General features: G+C 31.2%; 1 protein-coding gene across 1 annotated transcript in view; it reads left to right on the forward strand.

Annotated features, from left to right (window-relative positions):
* Window positions 1-22639, forward strand: part of trh (PAS domain-containing protein trachealess) — a 169187-nt gene that overhangs the window by 70275 nt on the left and 76273 nt on the right. Inside the window, exon 3 of the mRNA XM_088227024.1 lies at window positions 16525-16601. Within this exon, the coding sequence (XP_088083150.1) occupies window positions 16525-16601 (77 nt within the window). The remainder of the gene's footprint in view (window positions 1-16524; window positions 16602-22639) is intronic.

The following is a 22639-nucleotide window of genomic DNA, read 5'->3' on the forward strand; positions in this document are numbered from 1 at the left end:
ATCTTCATGGTTGAACGATGCTTATGTACTGCAGTACTTAGCTCTCGTCGTTATGTGCAATACTGTTAGACTTGCATAAAACGTTATATTGGATTCAATAGAAAACTATGACTTGCTTCATCGGTCGTTGCACTTTATTTCAGGTGAAATTATTTAGTACGTGTGTGTCATCGATCAAAAGGCTATGAACCCCACACATCCATGCGCTCTGTAGCTGCAAGACGCGCTGTAATCAAGCTTATATCTGTTAGTTATATTATAATTAGATATTATAATTGGCTGTAGTTGGATAGTTTAAGTGACCACCTATCACACTTTAAGTTGTCTGGTGTGTGGGTGAAATAATTCAATCAGATGAGTCTCATCTACATCAATGAATAAATGTTTCAGCTCTTAAACTTCACAAACATCAACAGATGGAAGAGTTGAAGAAATATAGATGTTCCAATATAGGCAGCAAGGTGAATGTTATACAGTGTGTAAAGTGGGCACTTAAACCAACCAAAGACACATGCCTATAGCCATGCCACATGCCTATAGCCAGCCACATGCCATGCCATGCCTATAGCACATGCCATAAGCACTGCACATGACTAGACGTCTATATTCCCTTTTCCAAAATGTTCTCCATTGTAAAATGTCATGTATCTTTATTAAAGTCACTAAAATTGATTCATCATCATCAGTGGCGTTACAGCTCGTTGTGGGCCCTGGCTGCCTACATAATCTATCTCCATTCCTCCTTGCATCCTGCGGCTCTTCTCCAGTTCGTCAGGCCAATTGCTCTAATGTCACTTTCGACTTCATCCAGCCATTTTAATATTAGTCTGCCTCTGCTTCGTCTGCCTTCCGATGTAGTATAAATAATCTTTTTTGGGGTACGGTTATCATTGTAATCTAGGTGACTTTTATTTTCTTCGGTTAATATTATATTTAATGAATCATTCGATCTGTGGTATTCGATAATGCACATCGCTAGTCGCAGCCGTTATCCTGTTGTCGTTCTGGTCGAATATTTTACAGCGACAAAACTGTAAATAAAATAATACAACAGTGTTGGTAGGCAAAGTCAACTGCTAAGAGCGGGCTTCAACAATGCGAGTTGAATACTAATGCCTCCTTTGGATGGCCACATACGTACTTGCCTATAGGTACTTACTTATATTACGATATTATAATATTACTATCTTCCCGCATCCTGGCAATACTGGCATAGACAAAACTTCCTGAAACGAAATACCCGCAATGAAAATATTTTCGTTGTATTTTGTCTCTACTTTTGACTCAGAACCAAAAATGTTTGAAAACCTAATCAAAAAGTTTTCTTGTTTAATTTTTAACATACCTTGGGTGGATGCTATAGTAATGTGAAAGTTCAGTCTTTTTTTATTTTTTTTTTTATTTGTTAATAGACTAAGGCCAAAATTTATTTTTTCAATTTTTGTATATCGTATTATCAGCGATACGATTTTTGTAGTTTTGTATTTCTGAAATAACTCCGCGTATGATGTCAGAGGTTCTTTTCTGCGTATTCTCGATCAGTTTTTCCCATTGGTCCATCCACGGCAAGCAAACCAGAAATCTTCCATAACTCTCATATTGTAGGTTTATTTTTTTGTTTTTTTACAATATACATTTTTTTTATTTTTTATACGACATTAAGGGTAAAACAGAGTATTAAAAAAATAAAGGATAATTACAAAGCGATGAAATACTAATTGACAGTAAAAATAGTAAACAAAAAATTCCACAAAGGCATGGCCTGTTCGTGGGTTTATAAGAAATGTTTATGAATTTTTGCTCCCATAATAAATAGACAGGTATAATATATTTGAGTAATATAAGAAAGAGGAAAGAAAACATTCTGTAAAAGATTATAAGGTACTTTTTTATTTTGTGGTAATGAAAAAAGGAAATAAAAAATACAAAAATATATTGATTTATATGAACCAGTGACATCATTCAAAGTAGTTCGTTTTTATTGAAAAATTTTTTGAACGTTTTCAGGAAACTTTACTGTACAATTTAAGGTTACAATTTTTACCGCGTGGAAGAATACACTTATTGCATGTAATTTCCCGTAGGGCTGAAGTTTTTCATTGGATCTAACGGTCAAATATAAGTAAACGTAAGAATTTATATCTACCATAATATAGGCCCTTTTTGCGTGTTTTTTTTAATTGACGGATTATTTTGATTTGATTTACAACCGGATTATATTCCCTAGTCCCTGGACTGGATGTGATGCGTAAAACTGATTATATTTTCTTCATGTATCAAATAAAACCGATACGCTGCAATTGGAGTGTCATTTTAGTGTTTACTATACAACTTGATGCAGACAGGTAACATATTATAAATAATAATTATTTGCTTATTCTTTTTATTTAAATCTTTAATATTAAAAATTAGTCAATTGAACCTATCAAACGAATAATTTTGAATCAAGAACACAATTTCAATCAACAAACTAAAATCAATAAATTAAAATGAAAATCACGAATCTAATGCCAAGCTGTCTCGTCCTGCAAATAATCTTCGACTCTATGGTAGCTCTTTCCAAACAGGCTGTGCTTGACGAAATCTTATTTTTTTTTATTAGCAAAGCCCGAATTTCAGAGGTACCTTGTTGTAAAATGGTATGCAGTTTGAGGCAAAAGAATGATTGATTTTTTGCAGTCTATTAGTAGGCACTGCTAGCATATCTTTATTTCCAGTGTGACATGATATGCTACAAATTATGACAAAGGCTAAATGTGCATTTGTTTTAACAATTTACTGGGGATTTGGTTTACTGAAAACACCGCTGATGTTTTTAAACCAGTATCTAATTTGTTTGTTACTGTCAGATAGTCGGGTACGCTTTTAATTTAAAAATATCGGCACGAAAAAACAATATATTTATAAAAATAATATTTATAGTCATTTTACTGTTTAAACTCAGTCACAGAATTACCTCTTTACACAATCCAACTATGATTAAACCATATTTACACTAAATATTATTTGTATAAAATATACAGATCAATGTGCTTTTTTAAATCAATCTCGCGGTGTTTACGTAACCAATTAATAACGGCCTTTTCTAATATACTTTTACCCCATCCATTTTTATTCGTCTTCATTGCCAAAAAAATTAGTTTTATTTCGATTGCCCAAAGATTTATACCTCAATTTATTTTCGACGGCTAGAATCCACATGAAAAATCAATTCTACTGCAATTGAAATTTCACCCTTTATCAATTGAACAATCTGTTTGTCCATCACCAAAAACAATAGAATTGGTCTTATTTACCGTAATCCAATTACATTTCTTAATTTTAATTTTGTTCTTTTCATTTCGTATATTGTCTAAGTACTAAAAGTCTATGAATCATTGATTACCTTATTTATTTAATGAGTCACGCTTAGAGTCAATTAAATCGTGTCTGAATTATTTACTGCTGATTTTAAGTATCAATTATAAAATACTTTCTTCCAGTATTATTTTCAATATGGCCAACGGCTCAATTAAACGGTATTTATCCGGTGATAATTTAACCAACGAATGCATTAATTGATCAGAAATGTTGTTTTAATGACACATAATTTCATTTGATTGATCTGCTTGATGGCGTTGAACTGATTTTCACGGATTCCAAACAGGGAAAAATTGCTAAATCGTCAGAAAGACGCATATGAAGAATGAACCATTTAATTTTTTCGAATAAAATGTCAATAAAAACTTTTGTGATGATCACGAAAACGGTCGAATACATGAGTCTACTATGATTAAATGAAAAATATCATCCGAAGTCATCAGAAGTCAATATCTGCATATTCAAAATCAAAATTGCAAGACTAGATACTTTAAGACCTTAATCTATTAGTAATTTTAGTTTATCGTCGGGATACTGACAAACCTTCTAAATGACACAATATACGAGGCATGTTCAGAAAGTAAATGTACTGGATTTTTATAATTTTTTAGAAAATGTGTAAAAAAAAAATACAGTACATTGTTGATACACTTGTTGACGTTCTCGTATCGTATCCCGTTCAATGGATGTGGTGAGCCGTGGTACAAGATTCTTTACGCCTCCCTCTAAGAACTCTCCTACCAGGTCCTTCCTCTCCTTCAGAACCTATTTCTGAAAATTTAATCTCACCCATATGTGCCTTTGGGGAGGTAAAAAAATGATAATCTAAAGGCGCCAAGTTTGGAAAATACGACGAGTGAGGTGAAATAAGACTCAATTTCAAGACTTTCATCCATACAATATTTTTGTGTTACTTTTTAATAATAAATTACTATTTCAAATTATGGTGTTTTTTTATGTGTGTTTACTGATTTACTCATCAAAATATTTGAAAACTAAAGAACAGAAAAAATGCAGATGGTCCTCTTTCCATCTGACTACCAAGTTTTATTTAAGCACCTATAAAATAAATTCATTTTACCTCGTATTCAATTTAAAATCAACCTGTTCACTGCACTGGAAATCCTTAAATGACATTTGAAGCTTTTATTTGCAAAAAAAATTGAGGAACGATTTCTATATTATTATACCGGCGGCATACAATTTGCCCCTGCCATACAGTCGGGTGTAGATGGACGCCACCAGTCATGTAGAAACGCTCCCTTTTTAAGTTAAAATTCGTGGATCATCACTGGACCTCCAAATCTAAAGGAGAGAAGCCTGTTAGTACCGGGAAAGCTTTCGTCGAGCATGTTCCATATGCTCTAGCAAGAGCCTGGAGAGGTTGCCCTTGTCCACTCAATTTGTATTTACAGAAATTTGACACTTAGGGTGGGTATAGAATTTCATAATTTAATCATAATAAAAACATGAGCGCAGGTGTTTCAATTTCCAATTATTATTCCTGTTGACCAAACGCTTCCGGAACTATGATTTAATTATGAAACCACTTGACCAGTTGGTCATAATCCCATAAGAAAACTGGGAACAATAAACCCCTTACTTGGAGTGGACACAGAGGCCATATTATCTGCTTATCGGAAGGCCGTTTCACTACCCCCGCTGCCGCCCTAGGGTAGTTTTGATTATTTCCTCCAATAAGAATCCTCAAGAGACCGAAAAGGAAATAAACTTAATTGAATTGGAATCATTTTGTTCCTACTTATTAATAAATTGTTTTTTTTAGTCTTTTAGCTATAACCATTTAAAATAGTTTTAATTCTATTGCCACGTGATATTTATATAGGATGTTTTACAAAGCACATACAAAACATTATCATTAATCACCTCAAAATAGATATATAATTCAGTAATCAGATGGAAGAAGGGGCCATCTGCATTTATTTCTGTTTTTTAGTTTTCAAAAGGTTTGATCAGTATATGAGTAAACACACATTAAAAAAAAACACAATCGTTTAGAATAGTAATTTATTATTAAAAATTCGTACAAAAATATTATAGTTTATGGATGAAAGTCTTGAATTGAGTCTTATTTCACCTCCCCTGAACATTTTTGAAAATTACAATAGTCCCTTCTGCCATCTGACTACCGAATTATTACATTACAACTGAAAGGTTCAAACTTTTTGAGAGGGAAATATCAAAGTCTTGATGCGGCTTATAATTAGTCTTTGACTGGTTTAAGTGATCTGTAATCATTTTATACACATAAACATTTACTAGGGGTGATATATTGTCCTTGTATCTAAATATTTAGACAGACTCGCTTTGAAATTGCTGCAGTCAATTTTTATTTGTGTTTTATTACGCGCGGTTAAAAGTCACTTGTTCATATGAATCGACCAATGATAAAAGAGTTGAGGAAGATTTCCGGTTTACTTACCATCGACGGATCAATCGGCAGAACTCACTGAGAATACAATAATTACAAAATTAACTACTTACTCTCTAACTCATTTCAACCGATTTCTATTACGATAATTTTATAATATTTGACTTGTGGTGTTATGGTTAGCATGCCTAGCCACCATACACGAGGCCCTGGGTTCAATTTCTAAAAATAAAAAAATAAATACAAAACAATAAAAATTAATACTTACGTATTACACTTAATTTATTTCATACGTTTGTGAATCATCCCTTGCCAATAATGAAGTCGTCAGCTGAAGGGTTAACATCCCAAAATTCTATATACTAATCTCCTAAACCCTTCATTCACCCTGGGGTGATTTCCAAATTTCTTGTATTCCTATCAATATCTCATAAATAATGTCTCTGGATGGGAAATGGAAAATTGCTTTCATTATCAGTACAATTATAATGAAGTGAAAAATTTCAGAATTTGAATGGTTTTTTCGTGAGTTTGGATTGATACTCTTAGTTTAGTATATACAGGTAAATGTGAAATGAATATATATATATATATAAAGATATAGCTAAAATAATCAGGAAAAGATGCATTGTAATTTCTTGATTGATTTTTTTTACTGAATTCTCAGTAAGATTTCGCACGCCAAACTGTAGATTCATTGAAATACTTAAATAAAATTCCCTTATGCATCAAAACAACTTCAATGAAACTCTGCTTTTTCAAATACAATGTGCACACATTTTTATGATCATCGTTTTTCCAATTGACTCAGAGGTAGTGCGCTTGAATTTAGCAAAGATAGGGGTGAGAAATGAGAATAAGTGCGAACGGAAAACTATCCTAAAGACTTCATTATTTTCCTAGATAGGGGTAAAAGTTGATTAAGGAATTCCGAGCTTTATTTGAACAGAGATCATTGAATACTTTCATACTGTCGGACAAACAAAATCCTATTTAAGAAATTGATGCGGACTATACCTATAGATAATATAATTTATTACAAGTTTGTAGAATGATTAATTTTATTCATTTAAACGCTTAAACTGCTTTTGTTAAAGTTTGTAATATAATACAATAAAAGTATACTTTTAAAGTGTAACATTTTAGACAAAAATATTATATTTCTTTACACATAGGAATTAACTTTATTAACATCTTGCAAATTGAACTAAAGATTGTCGTATTGCTACAATGTCAATTCAAGCTGAAATTAAAAATATTTATTTGTAAACTAGCTTAATTAACTGTTTCTTGTGACATATTGAAATATTTAATTTACAAAATATTATGTATGTGAATTTGTCTGTATTATTTTAGTCAGAAACTCAAAAATAACAACTTTATTTTTCTTTTCCATCTTATCATCGTGTTGTTTTTATATTTAAAAGTATATTTTTCAAAATTAATACGGACAATTTTTTTTTATAAAAAAACAGATAGATTACACAAATTTATATAAGATAATATTACACATTACATATTACACAAATTTATAAAAACAAAGAATTTACAGATATAAAAACATGAATCGACTATGTAATTATTTTAATAAAAAATAACAGCCGGATGGATCAGTTATATACAAACAAACCTTTTTTTTCAAAACTACAAAGAAAATATATTATAAAAAAAGCTACTTTAATAGCTATTCATATAAAAACTCATGATTGTATTTTAGTTTATGATTTAGTTAATCCCAAACCAAGCACAAGACCTTGCCAATTTTTGGAACTGGTATTTCATTTCGTTTTTTTAATGTTATTTTGTCTAAATATCTACCACTTATATTAAAATTGTACTTGTTAACAAAATACATTAAATAAAAAAAGTTTAAATAAATCAGAAACATTGATACTTTTTAAAAATTAACATAACAAAAAAACTTGACGGTCATGCAAATATACAAGGCACTATAAAATTACACAAGGATTGATTCTCAGTGTATTATTATTTTTTTATTTCGTGGCTGACATACGCTTTAACCAGTACCTACGAGTACACTATGAGGCCGACTAATATTCACTAAATTTTCTTTTGCAGGAGTCGAAAATGCTCGTCCAGGGTTCTGGTTATATTTCGCAAATACCTCTTTTAGACACGGGAATCTTTTTAGCAAATGTCAAGCCAAATCAAGTAAATATATAATTTTAAAAAATAAAAAATATGAGCCTCATGACCCATTCATTACATACCGTCCAAATCCACACGACCGACACTGCGAAATCTCGATGGATTGATTATTATTTTAATTTTTTTAGTGGCTACTCTCCGGTAACAAAATATCAAATAACTGTGGTCTACGTGTTTGCTCGATCTCTCTAAAATAGACCAACGAATGCTAGAATCAATAACATAGTTTTGACTTGTCGCTATTTTTCGCTTATTACCCATCTACAGATTAAATTTTATTTTATTATATTTTATTCAAATAACAATTTAAATATAATGAAACATACAAACACAAAGCAGTACCTAAACAATTTTTAAGCACAAAATATTCAATCGGTATCTACTAAATTGAAAATTTATGTGGGTTACAGTTTCATAATGTCGTATTTGCAAACCTAATTTAAATTTTTGCACATTTCGTATACCTATAAGTTTGTGTAATAAAAGCCATGTTCAACTATAATACTTATATATTTCATGTTTAAACTACTGATAACTAAATTGTGTTACGAAATCCGCATCATTAGGAAATTTGAACCAATTTTGATCAAATATGGTGCTTATGTCAAACCATTATTTTTTTAGAGAGTGAAATCGAATGATAAAATCATTTCCTATACAATTGAAATGCGTAAATATATAATATAAAACAAATGTAACTTTTTTTATTATTGTGCATTTTTACCGATAGTCTATCTCCCTGTAAAGCATAGAATTCTAAATTTTCTAATAATTCTTTCATTTCTGTTGTGATTTGTTAAAAATACAAACGATACTCAAATTTTCGTATGCAGTATCTACCACCAAAAGCAACCGAAATTTCTAAGAATTTCCATACAAAACAAATAACACAACACATCTAACTACGCAAGATAAGATCAAGAGAGATTAGATGAAGCGTAGCACGTGTACCGAAACGCGCACGTGGAATATCAACTCTATTAAAGGAAATGCAGCTACTCCTAAACTCAGATTCATATATTTAATTAAATTGTTTATTTTTATAAACGGTTTTTATGACTGTTTTTATGACTGCTACTGTAGAAATCGTGATATGAAACAAAATTGTGTTTTTGTTATTATTTTTTAAGGTTAATTTTAGGAATAGCTTGTTCCATTACATTTTGTACTTTTTATTTTGCCCAGTTTGATAAAGAAATTATATTTACTCAGACTTTTAAATTCTCTTCTCAAAAGTGTTTTCTCTCTGCGTCGAGATTATACAAAATTATTTCATGTTCTAGAAAACACTCTTACCAACTAACGACGACATAAAAAGGTTATATTTTAACGCGTTGATTGAATATACATAATTGCATTCTTGCCTTACTCGACTTTTGGAATAGTTTTATTTTATCTAGATTTACATATTCAAACCCTTCTTAAAGAGGCTTTTCATTTTTCTCTAAATATCTATTGAATGTTATCAACTGAGTAGATTCTTAATGTGGGTTAAATCTAGAACTTCTGCACTTAGATTTGGATATTATTAAATATTACCATGTTGCATTATGTCGTGTTGAAAATAATGCGCAATCCGTCTTCAAATTTATTAAGAGGCTTTTTTAGTAGAACAGATTAGGTATTTTACAAATCGAACCATAAAAAAACATATTAGCATTAAAAAAACTCACAAAAGATTTTGGTTTAACGTATTTGATTTTTATGGGAAAAACTAATTAAAAATAATAGAATGTTTTTAAGTTTTTGTCATAGATAAAAAAATCCTTTGATTTTGTGGCTTATATAATCACGGTGTTAATTAATATTAAGACTGGTTTTCAAAAAAAAATTAAAAAATTGCACAATTTAAAAAATATATATGTATATATATTTTCCATTCAGTAATCGAATAAAAAATATTTATTTCAATCACGCAATGGCGCATGCATAGTTTAAAAAAGGATGTTATTACATACATGTGGAAATGAAAATATAATTTAAGTTTATTTATTCTGTTTTTCTAAGAGTTTTCATTGAAATAAAGATATTATTTAATATCTACCGAGCAACCCTTTCTTTACCGCTAGTAAAATAGATGCCAGATAAACACACCACCAAATTTGGGATGGTTAACCCTTGTATACGTTTTATTATAGGGGTAAATTGTAATAAAATATTATACATAACATTGTACCCCGTTTGCTTATTACAACCCTGTTATTTGCTGGGCAATTGTAGATATATTAACCGACTCCATTCCTGTACGATAACAATATTTTTAACATAAATATTGCTTTTTTTTAAAGTTTAGCTTACCTACCAATATGATGTGAAAATATCAGAAAAATACACCTATTTAAATAATTGTTTGTTATATATTTTAACTAAACATTATCTTTTTTATGTATGTATTTCAGTATCCAAGCATGTGTATAAAAATGAAAAATTTCGTTTTTGGATAATATTTTTTTGACATTTTCTTTACACTTAATTCAGTGGAATGTGAAAATTATTATGTCCTCCACCAATAATACTGTTTATAGTATATGAAAAAGTTCAAAATGTGTGCCTTCCTTAATTGTTATAATTATCGCAATACAGTTAAAATCAGTGCGTCAATGCATAATAAAGTTTTTCAAATAATTCATCATCAATAATGATCACTAATAATTTATTATCTTTATTGTTTTACCTATGTTTGTTTATTGTCGGTAAAATTGTTTTAGATACGCTGCCATTGGAATACTAATGCAGCGCCCTATGCACCGCTTATTGCGGATGGGGAAATTATGTTGATGAATAAAATACAATTATTTTTGGACCGGCTAAACCCACGTACATTGGTACTCCATATAAAGACAAAGCATTTAAGTAAAATTTGTTTTCTAGTAATTTAAAAGTTATTTACGAAAGAAACTAATCACGAGCATTTTAAATCACGTTTTTTATTTTTTTTATTACATTCTTGATAAAATTGTGCTTTCAATTATCGTTTAAAAAAATGTTTAAATACTTTAGGCCAAGCCCTTTTTTTACACGAACTCAATTATTGAGTTTGACATATTTTTATATCTCTCCTGTTGCAAACGGAGCCTACAAAAACACGCATAATTATTTAAAACAAAAGAGCTCTCGTTCCATTCTTATTTAAAGATTTTAGGGAAGATAAAACCGGACGCTGCATAACACGAAACCAGGCCCTAATAAAGAAATGACATCTTTGGACGTGCGTTGCGTAACATATTAATTTTTGTTTTTCTTTTAGTTGTTCATTCATGAAGTCTAACTGGAACAAAGGTCTGATCACGTATTTTGTTGTTCAATTTCGTAGAAATTAGTTGAGAAAATCATATGTGAATGTGACAAATGATACTTCAAGTATATTTATTAAATCATCAGGTACTTACTTACCTCAAATTTTTTTTGGCCGCTTAATTCAAACAGATTCTTTGGAAAATTGCGTTTTATTTCATTACAAAATAGACACGTTTTCTCCTTAAATGTTTATTAGTTGATGGTTTTATTTAAACGGCTGTGGTTTAATGATTACCCGTCGAGGTGTAATGGTTAACAGCCAAGTGCACCAAACAGTTAAGGAAAAAAAATATTGTCAAATTTTTGCGTTTTCGTTGAAACGGGTAAAATAAAATGTTGAATCTTCCTTTTTTTATGCAATAAATTTAACCATTTTGACAAAAACGGAACTAATTTTTCAATATGCAACTGGCCCGAAAACGTTTTGTTGCCATGCAACAAGTCGTTCGTTCGATTTCAGACAATATTGACATGAAATTTGTAAAAATTCATATTGGCAGCCTCCGTGGTGTAGTGGTTGTTGCGCTTGACTCGCGCTCGGAATGATGGGAAGTTAAAATTTATCATCAATTTTATCTGCAAAGTAAAATTAAGGTTTTTGTATGAAAAATGGAAGATGTTTACAATTTTTATTTCTAAACATGTTCAATTACCGGTTACTGACGAATATACTTTGAATTTTCATACAAAGATACACACTCTCATACAAAAAAATCGATATTAGTTTTTAGCGTCTCAGTATATACCGATGAAGATAGCCGTTCATAATCGCGGCCCAGCTGCGATTCTCGTAATTTTTATTATGCCTGTGTGTTTTTTTTTGTAATTCATCCCTATAATTGGGCCTCCTGACCTAATGAGGTGCTAAAAATGTATAATTATATTTATAAAATTAAAAAATAAAATTACGTTTTTTTTTCCACAAAATTTCGTAGTTTTTTAAATAATGCATATCCGATCTATGGCACTATAATATACAGACTGACCCAATGACATTAATAAGTAGACACGTTACTAGCGCGAAGAAAATGGCATTTCAATTCGTGGGCAATTGCCTTCCCATAATTTTTTCCCTAACTAAATTTCATCATGATCAGACGTGACGCTACGTATTAACATGTGGTCATATGTGCTGAAAAAATGCGTTAACTGCACTAAGACTTTAAAATACAAAACAGATTATCGTTTTATTCATAAATACAATCTAATTTACGGAATCAGTGAATAATTAGTTATATTTCTAAGAACATTTTTTTACAGCTGCCAACTAGTGTCGTATCTATGGTAACGAATTTCAATGAATTCAGGAAATATGTGCTGTAGAACTCCGTTTATCCGAACTCCAGTCATCCGGATTACCAAATATTCGGAACGTAATCGGGAAATAAAAAAACAAAAGAGATGTTTTAAATACAAATAAAAAAGGGCAATTAACTTAGCTGGGCGTGTTTTTAATATGATTACAATTCGCAATATTATTTAAAAGCAATAAAAAAGTGATATTATAGTCAATTTGGCGTTTTCTTTTAAAACATTGCCTTAATTTAATAGTTAATACTATTATGCGGATGTCTGCATATCCGGATAACGTCTGGTACACAAATATATGTATACATCAATAAATAAATTTATCTGGATGATTTGAGTTTTACGGTATATAGAATTATTTCATGTGTATTGTGATATGCTCTATCGTTTTTTTTTTATTGATTTATCAATGCTTTTAAGCAACGTCATATTTTCCATATCTTAGATATAGCTAGTATACAAATAATGTGTATTTTTATCATACGTCATTATACTAATGATAATTTGTAAAACACATACTTTTCAAATAATAAAAAAGTGGCACCGATTTTATCAAGTTAATTTGTTTTTGAATGCCGTCTCGACTTTAACACACTTCAGATTTATAATAACTTAAAAACATAACATAATAAAATACAAAAGCGGCGTAAGTTAACACAAAGCTAAATATTAATATTTATTAAAATACATTTGATCTGATATCATTTACAGAAAGACGATCCGAAGAGATTACTTCTCTTTGTTAAGACACCGATCTTTATGGACTTTCAGTTCGGTGGAGATCGCAAAACCATATAATGTATTAATATTATAATATTTAATATAATATTTTCCTTAACATCGTATCCTAGTTTAGAACAAGGAAGAATATAAGCTTTTTTTGGTCCTTATGATTTACCTATAAAAAATTTCGAATGTATGCCATTTTTAAATTGTCTTAAATAAAAGTCCATAAAAAGTGAAACTAAAAATGTTAATCGTTGTTTATCCGCATCCAGTGGTGCATAGGTCACTGCATCGGTTGTCTTTAAAAATTTCTTGGTTTTGTTGTTGTAAATAAATATTTTATTTTTGCTGAATATGCGAAACTAAAGAAAAACACTAGGCCTTTAAACAGTTGTGGTGAATTCATGTAAATAGAATTCCCCTTTTGCGATTTAATTACATTTGTGATAGCGAACAATTAAATTATTTTCTCCAAAACTGACAATATGAGCTAGCGGATTATGCAGCCAACAATCTTTTAAGATGTATTTAAACCAGAGAAAATCAATATGTAATAACACTGACTAACCTGGTGTTGGGTCTTCTTCCTTGTCGGCGATCAGCTCACGCAATCAGGGAAACTGGTGGTCAGGAAAACTGCAGGCACAGAATTAGCTGAAGTCTTGAGGCGGCGCGGCGGATAATAATGAATGGCGATGGATGATAAAATGTTTGCGGGGTTGTGCGAGTTTAGGCGTCTAGTCAAATTAACTTTTACGGTGAAATAGCGAAAAATATTTTTCAACAGTTCGAAAAGCGTGCGAACATCGTTGAAAAAGCGAAGAGAGCGCGGGGGACAAGCAGTGTTGCCAAACAACAAAATGTCCCGTCAGGCGTGACAACTTCACAAAGCCAAAATTAGCCAGTATCTACTTACATATGATTCTTTTGGCTAAAATACATTTAAAAAAATTATCGGCTCAACCAAGTTCCTTACCGTATCTGAGGTTTTGGGTTTGATTCCTGGGAGGATCGACGTGAAATACGCACGTATCAGTTGTTTTATATGAATTTCATAGCGTTTATTTATTATATTTAGTAGCTTGTTATAATTTTAGTTACCTTCTCACTAAGTCAGAGACGTTTTAGTGACTCATATTTTTTTTACATACCTTTATTAATTCGCTAACGTCTTCATCTCTACAATAGTGGCAGACAACAGAACGAGACATTACGCACAAAGAGATTTGATGCCTATATCCATACATACAAAAATACATCCACCCGTGTTAGCAGTAACACACGCTTGTTCGTGTATACGATTATGTTCATGTATTGCGTATCTCAATACATATCTCGTGACTACGTAGCTACGCGTAGTGCAGATTCGTGGAAATTTTATTCGTTACATCGGGTACAGTTAGTTGCTGGAACCAAACTCATTGTGTGATGTTGCCGCAAAAAAGCTCAAATGAAATAAAATATGAACGCAACAATTTCAATATAGTTTTTTTTATCAATAAAATATTGCATACTTGTGATGAAAAAATCTTATGCAGCCTCATTCCTTACCCGTATTAGCAAATAATGTATATCGGTTACCTTTAAAATATATATTTTTTTTTTTTCCAAAGCAAACAATGATTAATAATACAAATAATGTGACTTCACTGGGGTTACCCATGCCGAGGACACTAACAATATACTTTTTTTATATATATTTTTACATGTGAGAATATACAAAGAAGACTTAATATACAGAGATAATTTTTTTAAAATTCGGACAGTTTTAAACACCACGTATTTATGTTCATATTTAATTTATGTATACCTTTATTATTTTTATTATAAAACGCACACTAAAAGAACAAAAACATAATATAAACTCTACATTTGTAGAGCAGTTGATTCAATATTTAACAATGTTTGAGTATGTCCAAATGCTTGCAGACTGGCTAGATTTCCTCCCTAGGGTATTCATTTTATTTTATTTTTTACTTATTTTTATTTTTATTTATACGTAGTATACGGCGTCATCATGCAGATCTTCGTAAAGACCCTCACGGGCAAGACTATCACCTTGCAGACTGGCTGGATTTCCTCCCTAGGGTATTCATATTTTAAATTTATTTCAACAGAGAGGGAAAACATTTTTAAGAAGGGAATATGGAAGTCTAGGCATTTACAGGGCTTATGACCTGTCATTGGCGGGTTTAAGTGGCCTTATGGATGAATAAAAAAATATTTCTAAAGATATATCCAATAACCTATTTTCTCATGTATCTAATACTCATTATTTTATGTCTACCGGTTTCGAAACGTACTCGTCTCTTCGACACTAATTACACTAACGTGGAAATCCTACCATAGACTTTAACGATTAGTTGCACAAAAATACTAAACGAAAAAAAACTGCGTTTGTGTTAATCAGCAAGCTGGTTTCATATTTTTACGCAATTTCTATTGTAATGATGTATAGTGGGATTTGCATGTTGGTGTAATTCGTGTCCGGACGAAGAGAAGGGTGCATCTTGATACCGGTAGACATAGAAAAGTCACTATGTGGTTGTGTACAATTATTTGATAACACTTAATAAATTAAATAAAACAACTTTGTTTTCAACCACTATTTTTTTTTTCCACCTACCGGTTTCAAAGCAAACAAGCTTCTTCGTCAAGGTTTACATAACTAATGAATTGATTTCTATTTTATTTTTATCGCGTTTACTAAATACTACACGTGGACCCCATAAATCAAGTCGTTTTTTCCTTACACGGGTGGTAATTTGATATCAATATTTTCGAAGCTAGACAGAAGAGGACTAAAAGAAATATTGTTTATCGGGTTATTAATTATTATTTTCTTATTATAAATCGCTTTTTTTTTCTAAGATTTCTAAGTTGTCTAATTTTAATATTTTATTTTCAACATGAAGTACTTTTAATCCAGTGTCTTCATTAAAGTTATGATTATTTTCTATCAGATGATTTGCGAATTCAGTTAAATTATTATTATTTAAGCATCTTAAGTGTTCTTTTACTCTAAAATTAAAGTTTTTTTTAGTTTTTCTAATGTGGATTAAATCCCAGTCATTACAATTTAGTTGTTATATCCCAGATTTATAATATTTATGGATTTTGTCTTTGTGATTTTTTAACAATGTTCCCATATTATTAGTTGTGTAGAAAGCCGAATATAGGTTAGTGCTTCAAATATAAAGTTCATTTACTTAATAAACTGTTTGACTACAAAGTTAATGTTTTCAATATATAATTATTATTTTTTATTTCAGGTGCCCAAAACAGAAGAACACCCGCAGGTTTAGCGTTAGAACTATTTGAACAGCACCAAGGAACACATATATTACAGGTAAACTTTTTTTATTTAAATTGTAAAATTGTTTCTAAAATCCTATCTCTTAGATGAGAGACATACAAATATAATATACCAGAAGGCGCGCAGAATCAAGTTTGCATACACCGCATCGTGTCCGAAAATTGCCAAATGCCTCCTCCCTTAACGACATCTAACGCTTTAGGACCCTTGTCCAGAAACAATTAAATACTGCAGTTTGAACAGCATTTTAAATCAATGTTTCACTCTACCCTGCCGGGGTTTGAACCCAGGACCTCAAGAATGGTGGGTGATTAGGTCAACTACTACATAATAAGGCAGACTTATCTGCGCTCGATTTCTTTGTTCAGGATTTCTACCATCGAGTCGAAAACACCGATGAAATCATATATTTTTTGGGACAGAAAGTAACTTGTGTCGATTGCCGGCCCTCCTACTATCGCTTTGAAAAAAATACGACGATCCGTTAATCTATGGCGACGAAGCATCTTTATTTCGTTTACAAGTCCAAAACGAAAAGCAAACCAAACGAACCATATATAGAAAAAGTCGGTTATAGAATTTTCCAGAATCCATTTCAAATTTATCAATTTTGACATCCCACCTTACCGCCTACTTATTTTCAAATAATGTAGCTGGTTGTTGAAATATTATTTATATTTTTTCCATTCTATATTTTTTAATTCGGGAGGAAAAATATGTTTATTTTATACACATAACTGTATTTGTTATACGTCTTGAGACAGAACAAAATTAAGAAATCTATCTATTTTGGTCATATGGATTGAATGGAAGACGAAATGGAAGAGGATGAGAAGGAAAATTATTTAAAGATACAAATATCTATGTAGGTACATATTGTAACATCAAGTTCGATAAATTGCCAAAAATACCTTGTTCTGTGAGTGATCTCTCTGAGAAGAAAAATTCTTACATTTTCTTCGAGGGTAAAGACCTTTACTTCGTAGCACCTTGTCTGAAACTACCCCCATATCTCACCCACACCCTTTTGCCCCCTCCTCAAACATCCCCGGATAATGAAGAATGGCCGTCAGTTCGTGACTGGAATCCGCCGAAGAGTACATCGGAGCTATTTTATTCCGTACAAAGTCTAGAGACAACAAAACGCGATCCTTCTAGAAACGCACACAAAGCACTATTTTTTAAGACGAGTATCCTTGTGTTGAAGATGAAGTGATTTGATTTGTGACAATGATCATTCGAGTGTGATCAAAGAGATTTTTTACGCACGCTTCTGTACTTACAAAGGCTTCGTTTTTTATTTTTTATTTTATTTATTTAAATATACCAGACCAGTAAAGACATAAGATGCTGATACAAAACAAAAAAAAAAGTCATAATCGCCTAAACCTCGTAACCGAGAGAGCAAATACTTTACGGGAGAATGTTTTTACGTCTTAATTATGAAGAAATATATTGATATCAATAAAATAAATAGCCGAAACAGAGTTTGACTGTCAAAATATAATCCTTGTTAATTGGGTGGTGTTATTAAAAAGTGTGTTAAGCCACAAAACCGATAAAATGAGTTAGTGTTAGAATCATGATCTAAAAGTGATATTATTTCGTTGAAAAAAAAGTTTGATGAGTTTAAACATACAAATTCTCCGTAAAACCTAGATGTGCCAACCTAAAACCACGCAACTGGACTAAAAACAATGTAACACTAATAGGATGTTTGACTTATTGTTACGAATTGAAATCAATCTGTGACTAATATGATAAAAATATTGCAAAAATGTTTTAACCGCGCTAAAGACGCTTTCTTTGCCAAAATTAAAAATAAAAGATAATTTATTACTAACAGCAACCAACTTTTCGTCATTTGGGAATTCATATTGGATATAAAACCCAACGTTTTTTTTACATCTAAGTTAGAAATGAAGCTTCGTTAAAATTTTATTTATTTACTCGAAATTTTCAATCACAATAAAATACAACTATTCTTAAACTTAAGCCATATTTTTTTCAAAAAGGTATGTAAACTCAGTAATCAGTTCTAAATGCACCAGTCCAGGAACAATAAACTTTGTATTGCTGTATAAAACCACCTTTAAAACAAATATGTTTTACATCCACTCTGCCAAGAATCAAATCTAGGGCTTCAAACACTACAGACAAACGCGCTAACTACTGGACTGCGGATTTATCTGCACTCGATTTCCTTTTGCAGGATTTTTACCTGTTAGTTAAAAGTCGAAAACACTCGTCCATGGTTCTATTTTTCTCACTTAGAACTATATTTTTCATCCGCCCAGACTGAGAAGTATTTTTTTAAGGTGACTTCATTATACCGTCATCTTTTAATGCTTATTTTTTTTTAAATGCCAAATATTTCATTTATTTCAAATTTGTATTCAGTAACCTGACTCAAAGAAGCGAGATATGTATGCAAAGATAGAAAATGTTGTGTTCTATCCTCTCTGCCTACCCTTTCGAGGAAACGGCGTGATGGTTTTTTGTTGTTGTTGTTATTAAAAAATGGTTGCGATATGGATAATTACATAGTAATATGTATACAGTGAAATCTTCATACCTTCTTATAATAATAATTTTATTAAAATAACGACAAACAGATAACATGTGGATTAATTTAAATTTCATTATATTATAATTATTTGTCAGCTTCGTGGTTTACCTGCCATGCCATTGGTCTTGAGTTCGATTCCTGACATGGTTGACATAAAATATTTATTTTTACACTGGAGTCAAAGTCCCTAGACTGGCACCTGAAGCATAACAGTTATCATGTTATTAACAAATTACAACAGGGATGGAGAATACCTCAAATAAGGTAATATGGCAGTCTAGGCATTTACAGAGCTTATGTCCTATCATTGGCTGGTTTAAGTGGCCACTTTACACACTGTGTAACATTCACCATTTTGCCTATGTTTAAACATCCATATTTCTTCAATTCTTCCATTTGTTTATTTTAGTGAAGTTAAATTCTCTAAAATCAACAAATGTTCTAATTTTCCATCCATGTTGTAATTTGTTAATCTTAATGACTCCCGAGGGGGCGAAATCCAGTATTTTGTCTACGAACATTTGGACAAACTCAAATATTGTGATCATGTTACTTTCATGTAACAAAAATGATCATGATAAGCTGCGGTTGGAACAATGATGATGATCATTATTTAAATATGTATTTAGTTAAGTGTTAATAAAATGAATTCGTAATTGTCAATTCAACTCCAAATAATTTTAAAAGTTTTTAAACTGCATGGGTTGAAAACCTGAAAGATATAACTTAAAGTTCTTGATTAAAGTTCATTTTTATTAGGTGTTTTTCAAAGTGTGCGTCTATTAAGTACATCTAGACCGTCTATTAGGTACATGAGGGTAAGGTGATCAGTTTTACGCTTCAGAGACTAGTAATAATAATAATAATAATAATAATAATAATATCTTTATTGGGCATTAAGAAAAAAAATACGTATTAAAAATAATATCAATACAATGCGTACTTACATTAAAAAACATTTATATTATATCCCTAAGGTTAAAATATTGTCTTTCAATATTTTTATTTTTTTGTTGCATTTATCTATGTAGGTAAACCCGTACCAAGGTAGATGCAAGTTGTAACATTATGGTGTGGTAACGGTAAGGAACGCACCCGCAGGCAGCTCAGCAAGAAGCGACAGCAAGGCGATCCACGGTCACTCGCTTAAATATTTTTATATTCACCCGAATGACCGCGGACCACCCCGCTATCGCCGCTCACTATACCTCCTACAAGTACATAATTATAAACGCATATCTGCATTTAAAAATTGAACATAAATAAAAAAACAACTACATTATGAAATTATACATAAAACAATTAGTAACGAGAAAATGTTTAAAAAGGCTATAAAAAAATGGATAGTGGAGCTAGGTAGAAGTAAAATGGATTGTCTTATTCGCCCAAACCAATATTGAATCAACTGCTCTACAAGTGTATAGCTTATGTTAGGTTTTTGTTATTTTCATTGTGTTTTGTAATATAAACAATATAGATGTACATATTTACCTAGTTTTTAAAACTGTGAATATTTTGTTGATTATCTCTGTTTATTAAGTGAGTCTTCTTTGTTTATTCTCAAACGTAAAAACATTTTTTAAAAATATATTGTTAAGTGTCCTTGGCACGGGTAACCCCAGTGAGGTCACATTTTTTTATTATTAATCATAGTTTGTAAGAGAAAAATATAAATTAAATACTACATTAAAATGTTTTAAGGGCATTGTGCCTTATCCAAGAGCCACATCACCACAGCTCTTGAAAACCTCTGAAGTGCTTTTATAACTAATTGATGTAGGAAGTTGGTCTTATAGTTTTTTCCACTACAGTAGTGGTAACGCTGAGCTGATGTGGTCCTTATTTTGGGGACAATGAGAGATTTGTTTGGGATAGATTTAGTGTGGTGTAAATGGTCTGTATATTTCTGCGTGTGTATGTTTTTGTGTATAAATGCAAGTATACATTCATTGAACAGTTGGTGGTTAAGACAGGAAATTCTGAAAACAGTAGACTTGATGGATAACGATGGTAGTGTAAAGAGACCTTTTAAATTTTTATTTTTTTTTAATGCACAAAATACACAATTTTACATAGACACAATTAAATGTTTTTAATGTTCCGACTAGTTAGAAAATTCCGTGTTAAGTCGGAACTCTTCGATATATCAATCAAAAATATTTATTTACATATTAAAACAATATACAAGTAATCAAAACAATATGTAAAATAATCAAAACAATGTACAAAATAATAGTTGAAAAATATAAATAATAAAAATTTATACATATCGAAAAATGGAATGTAGAAAAGTTCTATAATAATACTTATGACAGTGATGATATGCACATATACGTATATGGATAATAATGAAGACAGCAGCAATGTTATATATTTATTCACCAAGCAATCTCATACAGTGGTCTCTACCCCTCGATACAATCCAATTATGGATCTTCATCTTAAATATAGACGTTGTTTTGGAGAACTTAATATGTTCATCCAAGACGTTGAACACTCTTGGAGCTATATATGAAAAGTGTCTCCGAGCAAACATCGTACGTGTTCTCGGTATTACGAAGTTTAGGTTACGCGAAAACCTCGTACGGGCATTCTGTTGGCAGTTGGGACCTCCTTCCGTAGTCGCCTGAACAGAAAAATGTCAATACATTCTTGATATAGATTAAAATAAACATTCCATGTCGACCATATCGGGAATCGAACCTGAGATCTCTCGTATGATAGGCAATCGCGTTGACTGTTTAACTCGGAGGCGGATTTCGTTTACCTAAATTGATTACAGGTAGGTAGTAAAGGGTTGTTTTTTTTTTATTTGTTCTCATTTTTGCGTCCATCTTGTTATAGTTGCTCTAGAGCAGATCCGACAAATATTTTTTTTGTCCATCAAATATCGATGAAGCATTACTGCGATAGAAATATTTATATTCGAGTTGGTATACATTTGTAAAAACATCGAGTGAATAAAAAATGATTGCCTATTCTTGACGCCAAGTATATCTTGAAATTAATTTCCACGCTTGAGTACTCGCACAGATATCAATGACTTGGTTTACTAGATTTTACTCCGGGATTATGGCAACAGGGTTAACAAAAAGTTTTCATTTACATTTTTTTTAACCCTTCCCCGGTGATGTGTAACTAGTACACATTGCGTCTAATAACTATAATACCTTTCTTCATAAAAATAATAAATATTGATTTTTGATTTTCAGTATTCCTCCATTACACATTTACGTATCGACTGAAATAATTTGTTATTTAATAATTAGTACTTATTAGGCACAAAAAAGCAGTTTATCGGAAATCGGGGATAAATTACAAATATCATAAAAAGTAAACTCACAGTATACCAATAACACCTGGCGTTACGCGTCCACTACATGTCCAGTCACGTGGTCCAGTCCAGTACTAGCTACTTAGTAGCTCTTGGGAATCTGGCGCGGGTGCACGTTTCGCCCGAGTCGTTAGCGATACTCAATGGTTTTTTACATATTTTCAGCAG

The sequence above is a fragment of the Micrasema longulum genome, unplaced genomic scaffold (assembly GCF_059751315.1).
Source record: "Micrasema longulum isolate JH-2025_06_02 unplaced genomic scaffold, ASM5975131v1 h1tg000485l, whole genome shotgun sequence".
NCBI lineage: Eukaryota > Metazoa > Arthropoda > Insecta > Trichoptera > Brachycentridae > Micrasema > Micrasema longulum.